The 24,106-nt window shown below is 49.4% G+C and overlaps 1 protein-coding gene across 1 annotated transcript in view; it reads left to right on the top strand.

The window, feature by feature from the left end:
• The window catches only part of TRAPPC9 (trafficking protein particle complex 9), a 697,716-nt gene that overhangs the window by 500,239 nt on the left and 173,371 nt on the right, over positions 1-24,106 (top strand). Inside the window, exon 22 of the mRNA XM_026454561.1 lies at positions 23,930-24,083. Within this exon, the coding sequence (XP_026310346.1) occupies positions 23,930-24,083 (154 nt within the window). The remainder of the gene's footprint in view (positions 1-23,929; positions 24,084-24,106) is intronic.

The raw sequence follows: 24,106 nt of genomic DNA, 5'->3' as shown, positions 1-24,106 counted from the left end.
GTCTAGAGCAGAGGGGCGTGCCTTCCCCGGTCTAGAGCAGAGGGGCGCGCCTTCCTCGGTCTGCAGGGATGGGGCCTCCTGTGGCCACATGTGCAGCCTGGAGATTCCTCAGCGGATGAAAGGCAGTTTCCTGAAGGTAGAAGAGGATTGAAAGAGAATTGCTGAGCGGTTTAGAAGTGATGACTCAGACAGGGGCTGATCATTAAGTAAAAAACGCTGTCTACACTGTGAGTACCACTGAAATAGCATCAGGAAAGCCAGTCAGCAGCGCACGGCCTACAAGAGATTAGAAGAATGAAGTTTCAAGAGCCCAGATTTTCCATTGTCTGTGCAAATTGTCATTGATGGTGGTAGAATATTTGTCATTGTTATCACTGCTAACTGTAATGACAGGAGACACCCCTGCCAGGCAGCCTGTGCACGCTCCTGCTGTACATACAGCTACTCTCATCTTCTCTCTCTCTGTCTCTCTGACTGGACTTGAAGTCAGGGATTCAGCCGCATTTGCCTAAAACAGTGGCTGTTAGTGTCGGCACACAAAGCATTTCGTTGAATGAATAAAGGCAATCATATAGCTTAACCTGTTTTACAAAAAGTTTGTTTTCAAAAATGAATTCTACTGAGTATAACTTCTCACAGAGATTTCTATAATGTATCAGCTAAGGATGGAGAAATATACAGGATAGTGTTACAATCAGGTAGGTTTGTAAGTAATAGATGGCACCTACTAGCAACCACACAGCATAGTAGATGCTTTTGCTATACTATTTCTCATCTTTACCTTAATTCTTCATAACATTATTGTTGCTGCTTTATAAAGAAATTCGATGGGTTATGTAATTTACCAGAGCTCACATGGCTACATGAGGTGGATCTGGAATCCATAGCAGTCCAGAACTGATCATGAACTTTGATTAATCTCAAAGATGTATGAATTGATTCCTAAAACTTTGTGTGGGAAGAGCAGAAACCAAGACAGGGAATTGGCCAAGAACAAGGATGACAAAAATGCTGAGCAAGTGTAAGTAGAAGAGTCAAGTTTGGCTTGCAGACAGTGTGGTCCTCAGGGAGGCAAGACCTGGCCATGGGGTGCAGAGAGCTGGGCAAAAACGTGGAGAAGTGTCCGCTGCAGCCGCGGTGTGTCGGAGGCGTACGATCAAGGGCTCAAGACGCTAGCCCTGTGGTTTCCGTGGCCTGTGTCAGCCCAAATGGGTCCTATTCTGCCCTCACATCTGAGGGTTATAACTCTTGCTCTGTTTTTTTCGAGGCTGTGCGCTGAGTGAGTCAGTGGGAGGCAGGACTTCCTTCCTGCAGGAGAGATGGTAACTCCCTTGGCAACTTGGTTCTATAAGCACTGCGTCTAATGTAGTTTCCATACTCATTGATTCATTCACAATTCAACACATATTCATGTGCTAATTAGGCCCTGTTCCTTAAATGTTAGAAGAGATCTTAGCTGTGGAGTTTTCTGCTTTAGACAGAGCAAGTAGGCACAGAATCCAGGTACGATTCAGAGCACCATTCCCTGGGGCATGTCCTCAAGGCAGCTGGAGAGACACAGCTTGGTCACAAAGAATCGCACAAAAAACAAACACGGAGGAAGTCCTTGGGTAGACAGCTGAGGGGTTGGGGTCTGGAGAAGAGAAACGTTGCTCCCGGCTGGGAATGAGGAGATGCTTCTGGACGTACTGGCTTTTGCACCATGCCTTGAAGAGAAAGCATTTGTGTACCGGAGCAGAGGTGCAGGGGCGTTCTGGGAAGAAGAGCTATATGATTTTTTTTTTCTTTCTTTCTTTCTTTCTTTTTTTTTTTTTTTTTTTTTTTTACCAGCTTATGCTGTGGTAACAGACTATTCCTAAATGTCAGTGACTATAAGCATGAGTTGACATCTATATTACATATCAACGAGAGGTTGGCTGGAGCCTGGGACCCTGCCCTGCATGATATTGCTTTATTTTATTTATTTATTTGTTTCTGAAGATACAGTCTCATTCTGTTGCCCAGGCTGCAGTGCAGAGGTACTATCTCAGCTCACTGCAACCTTCACCTCTGGGGCTCAGACAGTTCTCGTACCTCAGCCTCCCAAGTAGCTGGGACTGCAGGCATGTGCCAACACACCTGGCTAATTTTTTTGTAAATTAGTAGAGATGGGTTTCACCATGTTGTCCAGGCTGGTCTCGAACTCCTGAGCTCAGGCAGTCTGCCTGCCTCGGCCTCCCAAAGTGCTGGGATTACAGGCGTGAGCCACCACACCTGGTCACGCCTGGTCTCTACACGATGTTTCTACCCCAGGAGTCAGGTCAGCCAACATTATCTTGTACTTATGATGGGAGAAAGAAAGGAGGCCATACCGCGTGGTGGTCCATCCAGCGTGCTTCTGAGCCGGTGTGGCATATGTCACTCTACTCAGGTCCCGTGGCCAAGGACCTGTGGCCAAGCCTGACATCCATGAGGTGGGGACATTCTCCCACGGTGGCTGCCCACGGTGGCTGCCCTGAGTGAGGCCCCGTGGTGCGGGACTCCCTCAGCTGCATGGCGAAGCGGCTCTGGGGGCTGCCTGCGGGGCCTGCCTGGCTGGTTTCTCCTTGTTCCTCCCTGTAAGGTTAATGCTTCTAAGCACCAAAGCCCTGCCTTTGGGCCAGCACGCAGCCCTCAGCTGCACGTCAACACCTCTGCGGCCTTCTGTCTCCTTTTGAATTGTATTGTTGCTCTTAGGTGCTCTTGTAATGCTTGACAAATTCTCTGTGAATAAGGGAAAAAATAGAAGCATAAATCATCTGGAGAGTAGCATTTTCTAATTTGGATGTGTGGCAAAACAACTCTGGGTGATTTTTATTCTTTATTTTCAACACAGAATTTCTCTGACAGGCCATCGTCAGCTGCTATAGAGCAATAAATCAGAGTCATCTTTTCCGGGTGAAATGGGCTTAATTTCTCATCATTTTGTTCGTGTTTCCCTTCCTCTTCTACCGCATGGCACTTGTAATCCTAATGACGCTGTGATGAGATGTGATGGTCGGAGCCTCAGACTTATCAGGATGGGCTGACAAATTGTGGAGATCTGCACTGGTCCCACGCCCGCCTCTGCGCAGGCGGGCAGGATGTAGACCTGCAGACCGGACCAGCCAAGTTGATAGCCCTGTAGGATGCAGAGAAAGGAGCACTTTCCAGACTGCGGGGCCCAGAGACTCAGGTCCAAAGCTTTGTGTGACCTCGGGACTTGGCTTTTGGTACAATGAGAGCTTTGAACTAGGTGGTCTTCAAGGTCCACTGTAAAATTCTTGACACCACAGACAGGGTTCCAGTGGGCACCAGCCCCTGTGGGAGAGCGTTCATCCTTCTTTCTAGGGCTGTGGTTGCGGGTGGTTCCACTAGAAAAGCCTTGTGGAAACTGTCGTTGTGGATATTTGCCACATCGTTAACCTCAGGCTCCGCCTCTGTGAGACGGGGATGTCAGGATGTAGCTCCTGTGGCTGCGGTGAGGATTACGTGTGTGCTCGGCTCTACTGCAGCTGTGTTCAGTGAGTGGCAGTTATCTATGGTTAATATTCTCGTTTTCAGATTAGAAAACTGAGCCTCATGAGGTTGAAGTGTTTCCCAAGGATCTCACAGCTTGTAGTTATAGAGGTGGGGTTAGAATCATCTGGAAGCTATTTTCCTCACCCCTTTGGGGCAGTTTGGGAGGTGGGAGGACAAGAGCCAGGGCCTCGACCTGAGGGCTGATTCCAGCAGGGCGGGCACCCTGCGTGTGCCTGTTTCCACACCTGTGAAAGGGGGCACCGCCGGGCGCAGTCAGTGAGCTAATGCAGGTGTCCAGCGTACACTGAGCACTCTACAGTGTTGCTGTCATCGTGGTTTCATCCTCATGATAACCTAGGGGTGGCCCCATTTTTGCCTCCTTCCCCGTCTGAGCCTCCCCTCAGAGGGTCTCATCTATAAGATAGCGGTGGAATTAGGTTGGGTTTCTAAGGGAGCTCCAGTTCTGGAAGGCCAATCACTAGGGCTGGTTGAAAATGAAGTCTCATTGCAAAGTAAGTTCCCTCCTCCATGGGTCTAAACAGGGGGATGCTCCTTATTGGATTTGACGGGTCTAGAAGGATCAAGATGGCCTTTGAATGTTAATCTGTCACTGCTACCATTCTGTCTGTTCGATGTCTAGGGCTGAAAACAGAGGGTGTGACTATCTCCTGTCTGTTCGATGCCTGCCTAGCATTGCTGCTTGGAAAGCAGAACAGAAGTCCATTTCCAAGGCTGGGCTCTAGTCATTAACCCCCTTGTCTTCCCTGTGATCCTGAGCCACCCACCTGCCCTACCGACACCACAGCAGAAGTTGACCGGCGAAAACCGTGATGTGTGAGTGCGCTGGCCTCTTGCCACGGCTCACCTTGGCCGTGTCTTGTTCACGTTACACGTCAACTCCCAGCTGGCGCAGCCCCACTGCCCCACACTATAAGCCTTCCCATCCCAGCAGTTGGGATGGAGGGTAAACATGCGCTAAGATAGAGTGTAGGAGGCTTAAGGGGCTCAGCTCTTCCTGGGTGTCACCCCCTTGGCTGCCACCTCTTAGGCATCCAGGAGGTCCCAGAAATAAGAGAAGTGAAGTTATGCTTGTCCAGCCCCTAGCATATGCCATTCACGATGCTAAATGTTTTCTTTAAATTACCTGTGCATAACAGAGAAGTGTAGAGAATCGGCGGAATCCACGCACAGTGCCAAACATGTATACCGATGGCTTTCTGTGTGTCAGTTGCTGCTTCTGAGGACTGCACCTACAAGGTGATGCTTACTCCATTTTACAGGACATCGAAGGGTCTGAGGCAGAGAGGGCTGGGCTGGAGATGAGGATGGAAAGGTGGGGAGGGCAGACCCCAGAGGCCCATCCCAGCTCAGCCTGCTCTGCTGGGCCTTCCTTGAACACCTGGCCAGTGCTTCCCAGGCTTGCTGGGTGACCAGCCAAGGGACCTGAGTCCATTCCCCACACACCTATGCGTCGGGTGCTCGGCGCCATGGTTCCTGAAGCAGCCGGGTATGTGCAGAAACGTGGTTTCAGAAGAGGACAGTATTGTTCTTCTGGAAGACCATGGAAGCCTGTAGCTCAGGAAGAAGAAGCAGGCAGCACGGTGACTCTGTGTGGAGAGAAAAACCAAAGCGAAGAACTGCCTGAAGCACCGGAAAGCTCAGTTCTTTGTTTGTTTGTTTGTTTTCTTCTCACGTGATCCACCCGCCTCGGCCTCCCAAAGTGCTGAGACTACAGGCGTGAGCCACCACACCTGGCCCGCCCCCCCACTTTTTTTTTTTTTTTTTTTTGGTAAGCCTGGGACCACTGCTGTGTTTGAGAACGGCATTGCACTAAAGTTATTTCAAGGCACCTTGTCTTAAATGTATCAGACTTTATCTATTATCCGGGTGGCCCCAGGCTTTCAGTAGATTCATGTATTGATCATCCACTCTGTGCTGTGCTTTGTAAGAATTTAGGGATGTTGTTGTTTAAAATGTGACAGGCATGATTCCTACCTCTGTGACTTTGTCAGGGAAAGTGACAGAAAAGTATATAAAGCCTAAAATGTAGAAGCTTGTTCATTAATTAGTACATTTTTAAGAGAATTAAGAGAATGGCTTCTTTATTTTAAACAAATAGAACTAAAGATAATTCCCGATTTTGTGAAGTATTTGCCAGTCATAGATTTTCCACAAGATGGGATTGCCATTGGCATGCACAGCACCAGCTCGGGCACCCTCCCGCACCCACGCATGGGTCTCCCGTAAGCAGCATGGAGGGGCTTGCTGCTTGCAAGGTGTTTTCTTAGGGACCGTGGAGAATCAACGGACTGTGATACAAGGGACTGTGTAGAATCAACAGACTGTGATGCATTCTTCCTCTGCAGACGCCTGTGGTTTCCTAGAGATAAAAATGCACCCACAAAAGGGTGAGACAAGACCCTGTGAGTGCCATACACAGACTGTAGAGTGCTCTGGGATTCCCAGGAAGGAACTCACAGGAGTGGAGAGAGGGCAGGACACTGTGGCTGGCGCACAAGCACGGAGATGGCGTGGAGAATGCGTCACCTCCAGGGCCGGGACGGACCTCCCAGCCACGCGCTCACTCAGTACCTACAGCAGCCCTGAGGTCGGTGTACGCTGTGGGCTTTTCCATTGTACACACAAAGGCCTTGAGGTCAAGGAACTTCAGTCTCTTGCCAGGCCTAATATTCAAACCCAAGTGTTCCTTTTTTTTCTTTTTTTTTTTTTGAGATGGAGTCTCGCTCTGTCGCCCAGGCTGGAGTGCAGTGGCCGGATCTCAGCTCACTGCAACCTCTGCCTCCCGGGTTTACGCCATTCTCCTGCCTCAGCCTCCCGAGTAGCTGGGATTACAGACGCCCGCCACCACGCCCAGCTAATTTTTGTCTTTTTAGTAGAGACGGGGTTTTGCCATGTTGGCCAGGCTGGTCTCAAACTCCTGACCTCAGGTGATTCACCTGCCTCAGCTTCCCAAAGTGCTGGGATTACAGGCGTGAGCCACTGCACCCAGCCCAAACCCAGGTGTTTCTGACTTTAGACAACACACTTCTCAAGTGGTTTTGGTGGGGAGACATTGACACAGGGCTTATCTTTTGGTAAACTTTATAGAAGGACTATTGTGGCAGAGTAAACTACATATTTAAAGTGAATAATTTGGTCAGCTTTGATGCGTGTCTACACCCAGTGAATTTTCAGCACGTTCAGTATAACAAATGTTTCTATCACCCCAAAAAGTTCTTTGTGCCCTTTTTGCAGTCTGTCCCACAGCAGCCCCTGGCCTGCTTCTGCCGTAGATTAGCTCGTGTGTTCCCGGATTTTATGTAAATGGAATCACATAGCGAGGACTCGCATTTGTCTGACATCACTCACTCAGCACGATGGTTTGGAGATTCATCCATGGGGTTGGCCTGCAACAATAGTTTGTTCCTTTTTATAGTTGAATATTTCATTCTAAAAATATTCCATTATTTATGTATCCATTCGCCTGTTGATGGGCATTTGAATTGCTCCTACTTTTTTAGCTATTGCTATTAAAGCTGCCATAACCATTCCTCAGCAGACCTCTGCAGAGACGTGTTTTCATTGTGGTGAATATCTGGGAGTAGGATTTTGGCCCATGTGATAGATCTGTGGATAACTAAGAAACTACCAGACCAGACCAGGTGCAGTGGCTGACACCTGTAATCCCAGTGATTTGGGAGGCCGAGGCAGGCAGGTCGCTTGAGCCCAGGAGTTCCAGACCAGCCTGGACAACATAATGAGACCTCGTCTCTACTAAAAATAAAAAACATTAGCTGGGTGTGGTGGTGCACACTTGTAGTCCCAGCTACTTGGGAGGTTAAAGTGGAAGGATTGCTTGAGCCTGGGAGGTCTAGGCTGCCGTGAGCTATGACTGTGCCACCACATTTCAGCTTGAGTAACAGAGTGAGAGTCTGTCTAAAAAAACAAAAAACCCAGCAGACTCCTTTGCGCGCTCCCATCAGCGGTGTGTGACAGTTCTTGTTCCTCCACGCCAGTCACTGCCAGTACTCGGTGTGGTCAGTCTGTTTCACTGTAGCTGTTCAGGTGTTTCCCATTGTGATAATTTAACATTTACGTTTCCCCCATGACTGTGGATGCTGAGCATCTTCCCAGGTATTTATGGATTATTTGAAACTGTCTTCGGTGAAATGTCTATTTAAATATTTTACCTATTTTTCATTAGGTTGTTTGAGTTCTTATTATTGGGTTTTGAGATTTCTTTATATAGTCTTGAATACAAACCTTTTGTTTAATCAGTGTGTTGTGATTTTTTTCCCCCAGTCGTGATTTGCTTTTGAATATCAAAAGTTTTACATTTGATGCAGTTCAGTTTCTCAGTATTTTATTTTCTGATTTGTCTATCTTCAAATTAACTCACCCTCTCCCCTGTTACCTCCATTCTACTGTTCTCCATTCGGGAGGTGTTTTTGTTTGTTTTTTTCTGAGACAGAGTCTCACTCTCTCACCCAGGCTGGAGTGCAGTGGTGCAATCTCAGCTTACTGCAACCTCTACGTCTCAAGTGCAAGCTACTCAGGAGGCGTTTTTTTTGTTTTTTGTTTTTGGTTTTCTTTAAAATTATTTGTATTTTTAAGTTGTAAACTTTCCACTTGCCTCTCTTTTATATTTTCTATTTCTTTGTTGTAAATTCCTATTTTTAAAACTTCATTTTATGTGTTTTACAACAGGAGTCTGGTTATAGTCTTGGCAGGTCCTCAGTCCAGTTAGGTTCAGACCTTAAGTTCTGCCTGGTCCTGTTGGGTGGGAGTTCACATCTCAGCTCCTCAAGCTCAACTCCCCAGGCCTGTGCTGCATTGGTCTGGGTCTCTCCAGTGTGACTTGGTTAATTTTTAACAACCAGCCCTGGATTATAGCATTTGCTGATTTTTGTAGTGCAAATACTTGCCTTCTGGCCAATTTCAAGCTATCCATATAACGTCACTGAATGAAGAGTGGAGAAGAGACGCTAACAGTTGGCTCTTGGGAGCGGGAACCAGCTAGCTGCAGCACACCATTGGGTCTGTACCACCTGTGTGCCTCTTGGGGAGTCAGGCTGAGACGTGTGTGGTTCAAATCTCATTTCACGGCTTTCCCATGCTGCTGAGGTCTATCCTGTGCATAACTCAGAGGTAAATCTGAAACGTGTGTGTGTGTGTATATGTTGGGTAGTCAAACCCCAGTTCTGTTTTCTAAGGCTTTCTTTTTCTTTTTTTTTTTTTTTAGACAGTCTCATTCTGTCGCCCAGGCTGGAGTGCAGTGATGCGATCTCAGCTCACTGCAACCTCTGCCTCCCAGGTTCAAGCAATCCTCCCGCCTCTACCTCCCAAGTAGCTGAGATTACAGGCGTGCAGTACCACACCCAGCTAATTTTTATATTGTTAGTACAGATGGGGTTTCACCATGATTCCCAAGCTGGTCTCGAACTCCTGGCCTCAAGCAATCTGCCCGCCTCGGCCTCCGAAAGTGCTGGGATTATAGGCGTGAGCCATCGTGTCCAGCCTGTACGGCTTTGTACTGTTGGGCTGGGTCTGTTTTGCTCAGGGATCAGTCCGAGATTTCTGCAGGTTTCTGAGCCACCATGCCTGGCCTGTACAGCTTTGTACTGTTGGGCTGGGTCTGTTTTGCTCAGGGATCAGTCCAAGATTTCTGCAGGTTTATATGCAGAATTAAAGGGTCTACTTCTCTAGCTCTCTCCCCTCTAAGATTCCCCCACCTCCATATGCAACTCTGCAGCCTACAAAGACTCCACCCCTTTTCCTGGGCAGAAAGGCGATATTTCTGTTGGAGTTTCAGCCTCCAGCACTGCTGCCTGATGCTCTGTAATGGGGCATTTTTTCCACCCTGTGGAGAAAAGGTAGAGGGAAAAGTGGGAGACGCCCCCACCCTGTGGGCGAGCTCATTGCACGTGTTGACTCCTCCACATTCTCCTGCTTTTGTTTTACTCCTGGATTCCTCGGGGAGCTGTTTCTGTGTGTTTTGGGGAGCTCTCCCCTATAGGCAGTGGGAGGCGGGAGTTGCCGTGGGGTGGCCCCTTGTGCTGGAGAACAGAAAGCTGGTGGCCACTGCAGCCCATGTGTTCTGGCCACGTCCTCTGGGGCCACGCTGAACACTGCTGAGCCCCCTGCTCGTGGAAGTCATTCAGGTGATCTAAGGCAGTTTCCGGTAACTCATTCAGCAAACACGTAATGAGCCCTTGAGTTCTAGGCCTGTGAAAGATGAGTAAGACGTCATTCCCTCACTCTGTAGAATTCATGGTCCAGTAGCAAAGGAAGCAGACAAAACAGGCATCCAGAGAAACCAGTGTCAAGTGTGGCTGATGATGGATTAAAATGTGAGCACAGACTGATGGGTGTATGGCTAGCGAGGGCTTGGTTCCCGGGGGTGGGGGTGGGGGTGGGGAGGAGTCGAGGTGGCTTACAAAGCAGAATGTATCAGAGCTTATCCCTGAAGAACCAGTCGATTCCTAGGCCAAGAATTGAAGGCAGGGCCTCCTGGCAGCTGGAATAGGATTGTGCCAGGGCATGGTGATGCGTTGACAGTTCCCAGGCAGGATACAGTCCCATTGTACGGGTGTGCAGGCAAGAACCAAAGGTGCATATGGGCCCAGGGAATTGGGGGACTTTGAATGCCTTCCTAAGGAGGTTCTGGCATTTTCTGTGACCTCTGCTTTCCCTTCAGCTCCATGTAGCCGGGTCAGGTGCAGAGCTCCTGTTGTCCATGGGAAGCAGTGATGCCAGGTACCACCGCTGGCCATCAGGTGCATGCTCCGTGCCCAGCGCTTGGCCTGCGGCTTTTTAAACCTCACTGTTACACTCTCAGGTTAGCATTATTGTCCTTTACCTTCACAGTCAGAAAACACTTCAAGAGGCTGACTGATTTATCCAGGATGACACTGATACCAAGGCAGAGCTTGGATCAAAGTCCGGGTTTCTGTGACTCCACACCCCGGAGTTCTGCTCTGTCACCCTGCACTAAGCTCTGGGACCTGGGACAAGAAGGCCTGTGGGGCCCTGGCCACGCCCCCTCCCCGTGCTCGGCATGGACCTTGTTGATTGTTTGCAAGGCACATTTGAATATTTCCTTTTCCTGTTTGCTTTCCCCCCTTTAATCTAGGGAAAATGAGATTGCACTTAGAATTGATGAAATATGTAATTAGATATAATATCATTTTTAAACTAATAGCTACTGATTCAGTATGATTGAGACATTTTGTTAACAAAATGGGGGCATTTCACTGCCTTAAAACCAGTCAGCTCTCTACTGAGTAGTTCTCTCCAGGAGGCTTTTGGGTGCCTCTTAGTTCCACCCAGCCTCTTCTTCAACAATCTGCTATGTCTGAGGCATTGGGTCAGGTGCTAGAAAGGTGAACACACAGACCTTCTGTCACTGCTCTTCTGAGGACTCTCTGCACACGTGCAATGCTGGCCCCCTCAGACGTGCTTTGTCAGGGAAGCCACTAGAAGCACGGAGAGAGAAGGAGGCCGGCAGATGGGGAATTTCACCAGGTGAAGGTGGGGCTGAGATGAGTTTAGCCAGGTGAGGGTAGGGCTGAAACTTGGGAGTGACAGGAGCAGAGTGTTGCGTGAAACGTGAGTGGGGGTGGGGACACCAATGCGAGCAGTGCCAGCCGCAGAGGCCCATGCAGCTCCCATGTGTTCAGATGGGGCGCCAGAAGAAGCCCACGGCATGGTGTTTTACATGTCTCCTGAGCCCTCGTGGTGTGTTGTCACAGGGTCACACTGAGGCAGGCATTGTGTGGAAGGAAGAGAAATTTGCATCCTAACATGGAAAGATTTTTGTTGAAAAAGACTGATGCAACGTGGTCATCTTGTATAGGTTCAGCTCCACTCAGAAGGGAGATGATTATACGGGGATGTTTACTTCCGTGGAGGCCGATGACCCAGGCACGGTGTCCCTCCGTAGATTTTCATTCACCTCCGGAATGGTTGGCATCCCAGGACCCTGATACTGTGTTTTAGCTGGCTTACCGGTCTGGTCCGTCTGCAGCTATTCTACAAAAGCTGCTGTAGGGCTTGACTGCTGGTTCCGTGGTTTCTGATGAGCCTGATGAGGGAGGCTGCCACGGTGTTCCTGAAATCCAGGTGCCAAAAACACTCTTGCCAATTTCTCTTGCTTGCTTGCTTGCCTTAGTGACATACCAGGAAAAAAAGTGGCCAGAGAGGTTCCATATTCTTTTCCTGTCTACCTTCAGCTCTCTGGGCCTGAGCTTCATGTCCCAGCTCTGTCTGGTGTCCACGGGATGGCTTTGGACCCAGGATGGCTTTGGACCCATCCTTTACTTCTCTCCTGCCTCCGTGTGAGGAAGGCAGGAAGATGCACTTTTCTTTGGGAACCTCAGATCTGGTCCTGGGCTCAGAAGTGGCCTCTGGGCCACTTCTCACTTGGAACAGGGGGAGGAAGCCATGCCTCACCTGCTGTCCTATGGAGGCTGCCCCAACTCTCGCTGCCAGCCATGCCTGTCTGGCTCAGGGAATGACATGTCGTGTGTCCACGTAGACTTGACTCCTGGCAGTCATTTCATTGCCTGAGCTTCAGTTTCCTCATCTGCTTTATGAAGACAAAATCCATTTCAGGCCAGGAGTGGTGGCTCATGCCTGTAATCCCAGCACTTTGGAAGGCTGAGGCAGGCGGATCATGAGGTCAGGAGTTTGAGACCAGCCTGGCCAATATGGTGAAACTCTCTCTCTACTAAAAACACAAAAATTAGCCGGGTGTGGTACGTGCCTGTAGTCCCAGCTACTCAGGAGGTTGAGGCAAGAGAATCGCTTGAACCTGGGAGGCAGGGGTTGCAGTGAGCCAAGAGTGTGCAGCTGCACTCTAGCCTGGTCAACAGAGCAAGACTCCATCCAAAAAAAAAAAAAAAAAAAGAGAAAATGAAACCATTTCAAGGATTAACCTTGGAAGGAAATGAAAATAAATGAGTTAACATATGTGATTGTTGCAAACTAAATATTCTCACTCTCTGTAGTTTATGTCCTTTACTTTCTTCTGTTGTTTCTTTTCTGTGCTACCTTGCTTGATTTCCTGTCTTCTGAACATTAGCCTTTGACATTTATTTCCATGTGGGCTTCTCTGTCCGTCTGTTGAACTATCCATGGCAGCAGGGAGGGGCAGGTGTGCACACCCCTGGATGAGGCTGGTGTAGGGGGTGGCAGATGAGCTGTGTATGCTCCCAGATGCAGCAGTGGGGGGCAGGTGTGCGCTCCTGGAAGCGGCAGCGGGGGGCAGGTGTGCACCTGAATGCAGCCCATAGCCATTTCTTATCTGCCCCTGCTTACCTCTCAGCTGCGTCCCTCTCCAGTCCCCTCTGTCCACTCCGATGATCATCCAGGGTCCCTGGCTGGCCTGCATGCACTAGTCCCCCCCGGCTCTTTGCAAGTAATGCTCCGTGTAGCTGGGATGGTCCTTCTCCACCTGCAGCCCTCTACCTGCCAGCTCCCTTACTGCATGTCTTAACTTGGTCAACACTTCTCTCCAGCTCTTCCTGAAGCTTCTCAGGCAGGATCAGTGCCTGATACTGCAGGCTTCTCTAACATGCTAAAGGTTCTGTATCATAGCACTTACCACAGCTTACACAAACGAAGCCTGGCTCTCTGTTGTCCATCTCTCTCATGGGCTTCTGAAGCTCCTGGAAAGATAAGGGCTTGTTTCTGATTCGTTTTATGTCCCCAGGCACTGAGCTTAGGGCCTGCAAGATGACAGCTGTTCTCTGAATACTGCTGAGCCAACCCCAGTATGGTTTGTCCCAAGCTTCTGCCCTCACATCCGGCCCTGGGCAGCATCCCTGTTTCTGCCGTGATGTTATGACTGCCTGCCCTCGCCCATGAGCTGGAGAAGTCGCATGGTATGGTGAGACTGCAGAGCCTCGGGAGACGACAGCCGAGTGGTTCCATCAGCCTGTGTTTCACAGGAGCGGCCAGTGTCCTCTAGCTGTCCTGCAAGATCCAAATTACACAAATGTGATGGGGGCTGCCAGGGTCCCGCCTGCTTGGTAGGGCGGCCTCCCAGTTGTGGCACCCACACCTTCAGGGACCTGTTACAGCGGGTGTGGAACGTAGCCACATCTGCGGCAGAGGTGATGGAAGCAGAAGCAGGCTCTGTGACCACCACACTGCCGTTCCTTGACCTCTGTCCTTGAGTTCAGACAGGCACTCCAGAAGAACCTCACAGGAACTGAGAGAAGCTGAGATTTAGTCAGTGCACCAGCTTTTCATTTAAGGAAGTGTGGAACCATAACTTAGCTGCCTCAGCAGGTGCTGCTGGTCCTGAACCTAGCTCCTTCACCTGGGCAGTTGCTGTGGTAGCAGATTTTTCCAGCCTACTGTGAGCTGAATGTGACCCTTTGGAAAAGCAAGGAAACACTCTGGTTCTCTGTCATCTAAGGCAGAGAAACTTCAAAATAGTTTATTTTCTATGACAATTCAGAAAGCAGGAGGGAGTGAGCCCTGTCGGAGCCCCAGCTGGGTGCCCTGCCCCGGGCCCACTTAGGTCACTCACTGGCTCCTGGCTGCCACTCTGTAGGCAGTGGCTCCTTTCTTTACAGACCAGGAGGGAGGCTCAGGGACGGGGTGACTTGCCCAAGGGCACAGCAGATTAGAAGTAGACCCAGGCGGAAACCAGGTCTTTCAGACTTTAAACGAATAGCAGAAAGTGGTAAAGAATCTTTGTTTGTTTGTTTGTTTGTTTTGTTTTGTTTGAGACAGACTTTCACTCTGTCACTCAGGCTGGAGTGCAGTGGCACGATCTCGGCTCACTGCAACCTCTGCCTCCTGGGTTCAGGTTATTCTCCTGCCTCAGCCTCCAGAGTAGCTGGGATTACAGGTGTGCACCACCATGCCCGGCTAATTTTTGTAGTTTTAGTAGAAATGGGGTTTTACCTTGTTGGCCAGGCTGGTCTCGAACTCCTGACCTCAAGTGATCTGTGTGGTTTAGCCTCCCAAAGTGCTGCGATTACAGGCATGAGCCACCGTGCCCCAGTGGTAAAGGATCTGATAGGTATTTTACTTTTAATACAAACATCTTCAGAATTTTCAGTGAGGAGCATTGGAGAAAAACCAAAAACCCACCTTTAGAGACAGAGTAAATCTGGAAGAGTGTTGGAACGATTCCCAGCACTAGGCGGAAGTGTCCGGGCAATGCCATGCTGCACCTGGGGTCTGAGCAGGTCATGAAGGGTAAAACCAGGGAACATGCAGACCGTGCTACCTTGGGCCCTCGAGCCACTGCTTCCCTGCACATGGGGTCCTCCTCACCTGCTCTGGGCCACACGCTGGTAGCATGGGGGCAGCAAGTTGAAGAAAACAGCTCTGACACAACCAAGGTGAGGATGGAGTGGAGACGCAGACACCCTGATATTAGCTTGAGTGAAGTGTTACCTATGAACACGGTCAATGGGTGAAAATAATGCCCAGAACATCTCATATTTATTTTGCATTTTATACCTTCACAAAATGTCTTCATAAAAGGTACCTAGTTTGATCTTTATCACGATAACTTCCTTTAATAGCCATACTTTTTAATAACAGCTTTATTGAGATTTGATTTGCACACAAGGCAATTTACCCATTTAAAGTGTATGGCTCAGTGATTTTTGTTTATTCACAGAGTTGTGCAACCGTCGCCATCGTCCACGTTAAAACTTTTGAATTGCTCCCAAAAGCATTAGAATAGCTATAATTGTTTTGAGCACCGATTATGTGCCAAGTGGTTCAAATCAATTCTCCCAAATCCTGACTAGCCCTGCAATATAGGAGATCCACGTTGTGGATCAAAAACCAAGGCCTGGGGACACTCAAGTGACTTGCCTTTGGTCACAAAGCAAATAGGTGAGAAGAGGGTTGCGCTCCAGTCTGTGTTGCTGCAAGCCCGTGCCTTTCCTCCGCACAGCGCCCCATCCCAAACGCAGCCCTGCAGCCGGGACACTCACCCCGGTGCCAGACCCTCAGGGAGTGGAGAGCAGTGGTGGGCGCCTGAGCTCTGCCTGCTGACTCCAAGGCCTGGCCCTGCATGCTGTGCCTCAGAGGCCATGGGGAATGAGGCCCCGGGCACCGGCTCCTCCCTGCTTTTGCTGGACCTGTGGCCGTTTGGACCCAGCAGGCCAAGCAGTCCTGTTAAGATGGAAAAGCTACTTCCTTAGGAGGCCTCTGCAGAAGGAAATCAATTACACATGGCCCGTGGTGCAGGAGCCCAGGTCTTGCGCTACCTTCTGCCGTTTGAAGAGGGAGGGCAGCTGGCAGCCAGTGGCATTAGGTGAATTCCATTTTCTTAAGCACTATTTTCTGCACTGAAGAAAACAGTACTTAAAGGTCCTAAAATAAACATTGATCCAGAGAAGTGCAAGCGGAGGGGCTGTGCTTCCCACGGCAGTGCTGGCTGGGATGGAGGGAGAAGCTCCCGACGACGGGCACTTCCGAGCTGAGAACAGGCACTGCTCAGTGAAGGCGGTGTCTGGCTGAGTCCTAAAGCGCAAGGGGAGCCGGCACCGTGGTGGGAGGGCCGGGCCGGGGAGGGCCCCTCGCTCTGGCTGTCTTGCTCACGCTCTGGTGACTGGCGGGTGATTTCTACTCGTATGAACTCAGTACACCTCTCTGTGACGTGAGGGTGGTGATACAGGATCTCTGTAAGCATAAAATGAGATGCTGTGTATTTGGGGCTTTCCCAGTGCAGAGTGGGGGGCTCTTCGCAGGTTCCCTCCCTGGGAGACCAGCCAGGCCAATTGATCGAGGAAGCAGAGTGCTCAGAGTACACCATCCCTCTTCGGAGAAGCCGCCTCTGCAGCAAGAGGCCCCCATTCCCTGATGCTCACTGTACTCCCAACCCTTGGCCTTCTCTGAACTCCCAGAATCCACACTGAAGAAACAATGGGCCACACTCAACCTCCAATTTACAGTAAGGAGCTCAAGATTCAGCAAAACGAGATGCCTCCGAATCATAGACTGACATGATTGAAGGAGTGCCAGGCTCTGCCTCATGCTTGCACCTCCTCAAGTTTCTCCCATTGAGTGTTTTTCTAACCCTACGTGGAGCAAAGAACAGGACAGCAGACTGCCTGGCCCCAGGCCACAGCCTGTTTATTTGCAACACGGACCTCTGGCAGAGCTCTCAGTCCCCTAACTGCATGGGCCACAGCTGGCTGTGTGGGTGCTGGGCTGCTTGTTAACAATGAGCGGTATTATCTCCAAGCACCTGTCAGCGTGTGTGCCCGAGTTCAGGCGATAGGGACGGCTCTCTGGACACTTACAGTTGACGCTTACCACAGGTTCCTGGCTCCTGCCAGCCTGGCTTTGAATTCTCTGTCTCCCATTTGCCATCTCTGTGGCCCTGGGCAAGCGACCTTATTTTCTGCAACAGGTGGATCTGCTCCCTCCCAGGGCTGCTGCGGGGATGGAGGTGGTGGTGACAGAGCCTGTTGCTTGGCAGCGGGGCAGGCCCACGGCAGGCCAAGGGAACGGGGCACCATTGCTTTGGTGTTGGTGCAGTCCCCGATGGTGCTGTGAGTGGATCACCTAGAGCTTTGACTTTCAGAATACAGCTTATCTTTCCCCTTCAATTGAAAATAATAATGAGGAACGATTTCTCTTTTTTACCATAATTGATCTAGGAGGCTGAAGGAGAACATGATCCTCTCCTGGGGTGTGATCCATATGTCCGTGTTCACGCCATTTCCTTGTCTGCTCAAAGTCCCTTCTCATTCAGGATGGACGAGTCAGGAAGATGACTGCTTCCCTCTCACGTGGCGTTACACTTCCTTACAACACAGAGGATAGGCTGGTGTTCTGCACAGGCAATGGATTCCCATATGACGTACCACATACATTTGCAAAGCTAGTCCTATAACTAACAACTATCTCTCAATGAAAGTTCAGTTGAATTATATGTGGCCAGTCCCCTGAGATCCGACTCCTTGATTTGTACTTAAATATTACTGTGACGTCCATGGTGAGGCTATCAGCTGTTCAAAGACTGAATGTTATGATCTGGTATTTTAAAAACCACCATTTTTTTATAGACTCTTCAAAAAATCACAGCACCTTTTTTTAGTGCCAACTCTTGAATATTATTGTCACATTTGGCCATAAAATTAAACATGAAAATTGGCATTCAATAATCGTATTAATTTTATTTAACTCTGCCTTCAGAGATGAACAGAATCAAGTAGCAGTGGAGTGTCGCGTTCCGAGGAGCGGATGGAGGGCTGGCCCTGCATCTGGTGTTTGAAATGAACCCCCTCCTTGGCCTTGCTTTTTCACTTTGCAACCTTAGGTCGTCTTAGCGCCTCAGCTCCTTAGTCTCTTCATCTGTAACGTGGGATTCAGAATCATGACAGCAGTCACTATTTATAGAGTGCTATTTATATACCAGATACTTCACTGACCATTTGTATCCACCATCTATCTTATTTAATCTACACAAAATCTTACAAAATGGGGTTTACCAGCCTCAATCAGATTTTAAAAACTAAACCACAGTGTTTTGCACCTTGTGAAGAACTTTAAAATTGTGAGCGAATGTGACTATTCCAGGAGGACAGTGTCCTGAGGGGGTTTACGTAGTTGGACAAGCCTCCTAGAAGAGCCAAAGTTTGATTGTGTGTTTTCTAGGCCTGTACAAAAGTAATTGCACTGACCTAAATACAAGCTCCCCTGAAGTCCTGCCTTGGAAGATTTGTGTGGGCCTGGTCCTTTCCTCCATCTGGGATTTAAATCTATTCCCTTTAGCGAATCTCTAGAGAGCATTTCAAAGTGCCAAGTGCATTGACACGCACAAGCCCCTGCCTCACAGAGTGACCAGTGACCCAGCTAGTATGAATCTTATTTTCCAAAAGGAAGTTTGGGTGTAGAGAAGCTATGGCTTGTGTAGAAGAGACGCAGGTGACTCAGACAGCCTTTCTCTCACAGCACTCCCAGCCCAGGACCAAAGATTGCTCTCTGGTTCAGCAGACAGCTGTGGCAAGGACTGTCCTGTTGTCCCCTCTGCCCATTCAGAGACGATGTCTCTGCCCTGGTGTTCCCTGCAAAAGCCCTCCTGTTCCGCAGAGAATCCTGGACTGGGAGCCCAGACTCCGATTCTTGTCTTGGTCAGACGTGAACAGCGGGTAATATGCCTTGTCCTCAGCACGAAGTCCTTACTTTATTAAAAATTGAAACAAGGCTGGGCATGGTGGCTCATGCCTGTCATCCCAGTATTTTGGGAGGCTGAGGTGGGAAGATCAGTTGAAGTCAGGAGTTCGAGACCAGCCTGGGCAACATGGTGAAACCCCATCTCTACTAAAAATACAGAAATTAGCCAGGTGTGGTGGTGTGCGCCTGTAATCCCAGCTACTCGGGAGGCTGAGGCACGAGAATCGATTGAACCTGGGAGGCGGAGGTTGCAGTGAGCAGAGATTGCACCACTGCACTCCAGCCTGGCCAACAAAGCAAGACGCCGTCTCAAAAACAAAACAAAAAAAAATCAAAGATCAAAATAATGACATTAGAACCCACTCTAGCAAAAAGGCATCACTCAAAGGCTGTTACAATACTGGGCAGACCCCTGGGCCAGGCCTGGCACCGCCACCCTCTGGGAGCCCGCCCAAAAGGCCATTCCTGCCAACACCCGCTGCAGACGAGGCAGGTGACTTCACTGTTAGTTCTGCGCAGATTTCCTCACTCACCTTTTCCACGCAGTTTCCAAAGATAATGATTTCCTACCACTTTTCTGTGACTTGTCAGAGCATCAGCCATGGTTCTGAATCACTTTTTGGATACGTTCTGATGCAGAATTGCATGAATATTCTCTGATGTGTCACTCACCCCAACATAAGACCTCACCTGTGTGTTTAAGCTTACACCCAGGACGAGGAGGGATGTGCCACCGCATGCAAACCACACCTGCAGGTGGGCAGGCTTCTGAGGCCGTGGGGGCCAAGTGGTGAGGACGGTGGCATGAATGTGGCATCACGGTGTCATTGCTTTGTTGTTGTTATGAAGAGCAACTTGCTCATTGAGAAAGTCGTTACGGAGCCATCAAGGCACTCAGCTGGTCATGGAGTGTGGGCTGGTGATGGTAGACCCTGCTGCTGGTGCTAAGAACTTGCAAACCCTCCCAGCTGTTAGGTGCAGGTAGCGCTGACTGCATTCTGCAGAGATGCTCAGGGAAGTGCCAGGCCTCACCCCAAAGTCACCTCCACGCCGAGCTGGGCATCCAGCCCAGGTGGTGGGCTCCGAAGCCTGCCGCCATCTCCCGCTGTGCTGCCACCCAGTACCCACCATAATGGACAGGCCACTGCCAGCCACACCTCAGCACCTTCCGCCCTTCCCCTCTGGAAGACGACTGCAATAGGTGGTCTCAACTTCAGGCCCCTTGGTAGCCCTGGGTTTCTTCCTTACCTTCCAGCACCCAGGTGTCCCTGCCTGCAGGTCCTCTCCCTGTGAGCCTCTCAGCCAAGTGCCACCACCCCACATGCCCTCTGGCACTCCCTGTGGGGCAGACACCCTGTCCACATCTCTCCAGCCACCCACCATCGTCGGGAGCTCTACTCTCCACAAGAGTGACAAGCCTCAAACCTAATGGCCTTGGCTCTCATTCAAAGTTCTGGCAGTGCTGCCACTGAATTTAGAGCAAGGTCACCTACCAGGGCAGCCAGCCAGTGGCTCTCACCTTCTATGATGCAGGCCTTGCAGCTGCTGCACTCAACGCAACGGTGTCTTCCGGCAGAGGTGACCTCAGGTGTGAGGACTCCTCCATGGGAAAACCTCTTGCAGTTTGCCAGGTTAACAGTCACAGGGCTGCCGTCACTTCCTGGTGGGGAGGAACCAGGAGAAGGGGGCTCAGGTTTAGGCGCTATGCCTGGGACCACGTGGATAGAAGTATTAGAGGTAGATAGAGGTATTAGGTAGAGCTCCTCTGGTTTGGGGAATTCATCCTTGGCTCTCGGAATTCTGGCACTAGGACTTGAAGCTGGTTGACCTTAGGTGAGTCACTCAGTTTCTTGGTAGGCCAGTTTTGTCACTGCAGGAAAAGGAATGCTGCCTTTGTCGCCCATCCCAGGGCTGCAGAGGGGAGAGGGTGATTATAAAAGTGGGAAGCGGTTGGCCGTTCACACAAGCAGCAGCGGCTTGTTGGGGGCAGGGTCTGCAGTTCCAGGGTCTCTGTCCCATGCTGCTCTGCAAACAGCATAAGCAAGAAATGATCTCTCATTAGGTGTCCTGCCTAAGCAAAGCAGAGCCGAGTAAAACTCAAGACAAAACACAGAGGATGGAGTCTGACACAGGCTCTGAGCCAGGCTTGCCAGCTCCGTGGTGTTGGGCCAGATGGCTTGGACACTGAGAGCTGCAGCCCGTCATCTGTAACCTGGAGCAGAGCACGGCCTTCCCTGGGCTGGCTGTAAGTTAAAAAAGATGAGCATGCACACACAACACCCAGGGCCAGGCTTGGCACACAGCACGTGCTCCTTACGTTTTGTTTTCTTCCCTTTTCTGTTTTATGGGCAGAGTTGGCTACAGTTTTAAGGTTGGAGGGGGATAATGGAGTGTGATAATTACTTAACCAGAAATTGTTTGAAAGATACCCCCAGATAATCACACAAATGTAGTTCCAGTGGCCGCAGCGGCCAGTGTGTGCTCTGACCCAGGGAGCTGCCTGCTGGCTGCTTCTCCCTTCTGTGTTCAACAGGAAGAGAACTTGGTACAGGGGACTATTGTCAAACTCAACTGAGAGGTGAAAGTTGTTAGTTCCTTTTGGATTATCAAGCAGTGAACTTAAGCTGGCCTTTTTAGCCAAACTTAGGAAATAGTCTGACCTTTTGTTTGAAGAGAGCGCTAGTTTGCTTCAATCTGCCTCTGAGGTGGGGAAGTAAGAGGAAGTTTTTGCTGGTTGGAAAATTAGAAGTTCTCGCTGCACGGGTAGGTTACTCACAAGGGAAGAAAGAGACATGGTTAGTAAGCTTCTGAAAAAATGTTCAACTTCAGGGGGAATTCAGACCTGCACATTAAAACATCAGTGAAGTGGCATTTTGCCTATTACTGCAGAGATTAAAAACTGATCATCACCAGTATTGGGAGTGGTGCAGAGAGGGAGACAGGCCTGTCCGTGCCGCTCAGGGATGAGCTTCTGGAAGACTCGGCCTCTGAGCCTGAAGCACCTCACACCCTCCAATCAGTGGCTCCACTTCTGGAAACAGATCCTGAGAGTCAGTCATAAGTGCAGGCAGAAACACTCAGCACAAAGATGTTTGTCAGGCCTTTTTCTATAGCAGTCATTTTTTTAAAACATGAAAAAGAGCAGGGAGTCCAAAAAGTAGGAGAACCGTTCTGTAGGCTACGATACACCCTAAGATAGAATATTTCGCAGACTAATTTTTAATGATGGGAAAATGTTCATGGCATATTAAAGGAATAAAACAAGACTTCACACTATGTGTGGGTGCATTTCTTTGTGTATATGATACATCATGATTTATAAATATATATGTAGTGATTTTAAACTATGTTCAATACAAATACTAAGGGAAAAGACTGTAAAGATATTAACATTAGAGTATAATATTTGAATGCTTTTATTTTCTTTTTTATGCTTTTTCTGTCTTCTAACTGTTTAAGCTATCTACTTAGATAACCGGAAATAATAGTAAAGGTGATTTTTTAAAAAACCATGTTTTGCAACAAAAGCACCATTCTCTGCTTACGGGGAGTGTCTCTAGCTCTGATGGGGCTCAGTCCCATACATCATGCCTCAGGCCGAATGCTAGAGATTGATTGACACTGCAGTAGTTCTTTCCCAAGCTGTCCCGGAGACCGAGACTTCTTCTTTGGGTTTAATCTTGTCTTTATATCCCCTTAACAGCAGGTCCTCTTATTTCTTGCTTGTTCAAGGGACTAGCCACAGAGGCCAATTAGAGCATGGTTTTGCTGAATATTTTGGCCGCAGCACAGTCTATGCAATAATAAAAAAAGGCCTACTTTTTTTTTTTTTTTTTTTAGACGGAGTCTCGCTGTGCCATTTAGGCTGGAGTGCAGTGGCACAATCTCGGCTCACTGCAACTCCCGCTTCCTTGGTTCAGGTGATTCTCCTGACTCAGCCTCCTGAGTAGCTGGGACTATAGGTGTGCGTCACCACGCCTGGCTTATTTTTGTATTTTTAATAGAGATAGGGTTTCAGCATGTTGGCCAGGCTGGTCTCAAACTCCTGACCTCAAGTGATTCTGCCTGCCTCGGCCTCCCAGAGTGCTGGGATTACAGGCGTGAGCCACTGTGCCTGGCCCAAAACGCCTACTCTTATCCATTGACTGATGAACCCTCAGTCATTGTATTAGTTTGTTTTCACACTGCTGATGAAGACGTACCAGAGACTGGGCAATTTACAAAAGAAAGAGGTTTAATTGGACTTACAGTTCCACATTGCTGGGGAAGCCTCACAATCATGGTGGAAGGCAAGGAGGAGCAAGTCACGTTGTACATGGATGGCAGCAGGAAACTCCCCCTTATAAAACCGTCAGATCTTGTGAGATTTATTCACTACCATGAGAACAGTATGGGGGAAACTGGCCCCATGGTTCAATTATCTCCCACCAGGTCCCTCCCACAACACGTGGGAATTATGGGAGGACAATTCAAGATGAGATTTGGGTGGGGACACAGCCAAACTATATCATTCTGCCCCTGGCCCCTCCCAAATCTCATATCTTCACATTTCAAAACCAATCATGCCTTCCCAACAGTCCCCCAAAGTCTTAACTAATTTCAGCATTAACTCAAAAGTCCACTGTCCAAAGTCTCATCTGAGACAAGGCAAGTCCCTTCCGCCTATGAGCCTGTAAAATCAAAAGCAAGCTAATTATTTCCTAGATACAATGAGGGTACAGACGTTGGGTAAATACAACCATTCTAAATGAGAGCTGAGGGGCGCTGTGGGAGGGGCACGCCCACTTGCCTGAGAAGGAAAGGGTAGGGGGAGGAGGCAGGCAGCAGTCAGAGGATAAACAGGAAGTTCCCAGTGGGCCGATGGGTCCCCAGGGTTAAATAAGTGTCAGCGTTCTCCATGACTGTCTGCACAGCACTGTAAGTCGCCATCCAGCTCACTGTCTATGGCACATTGGTTCTTTCCTGCCTTGCTGTGTTATGGAACTGAAATTTTTGTCTGGGGTAACACAGGTCTTCCCAGAGGTTTGAAGCAATGACTGTGTCTTCAGCTCCAAATTGTGTGTTGAACCAGCTCTGAAGTCAGGGCCACCTTGGGAGTCTATTATTTCATTTTCTTGGAATGAATCCATTATGAATTACTAACGATAATGATTCATTATAGTGTCTCACGCTGGCATGTGCTGATTCTCCAACAGCCGGCAGAAATGGCCTTACTGATGAATTCTCTGCTGTGTTTTCCCCTTTCTCGTAGAATGGCTATTCAAGTGGACAAGTTCAACTTTGAGAGTTTCCCAGAGTCCCCTGGGGAGAAGGGGCAATTTGCAAACCCCAAGCAGCTGGAGGAAGAGCGGCGGGAAGCCCGAGGCCTGGAGATCCACAGTAAGCTGGGCATCTGCTGGAGAATCATATCCTTTTCTGGGTGCCACCT

This window comes from Piliocolobus tephrosceles, chromosome 7, assembly GCF_002776525.5.
Source record: "Piliocolobus tephrosceles isolate RC106 chromosome 7, ASM277652v3, whole genome shotgun sequence".
Taxonomy (NCBI): domain Eukaryota; kingdom Metazoa; phylum Chordata; class Mammalia; order Primates; family Cercopithecidae; genus Piliocolobus; species Piliocolobus tephrosceles.
Note: the sequence above shows the minus strand (reverse complement) of the source record. Positions and strands in the feature narration are given on the sequence as shown.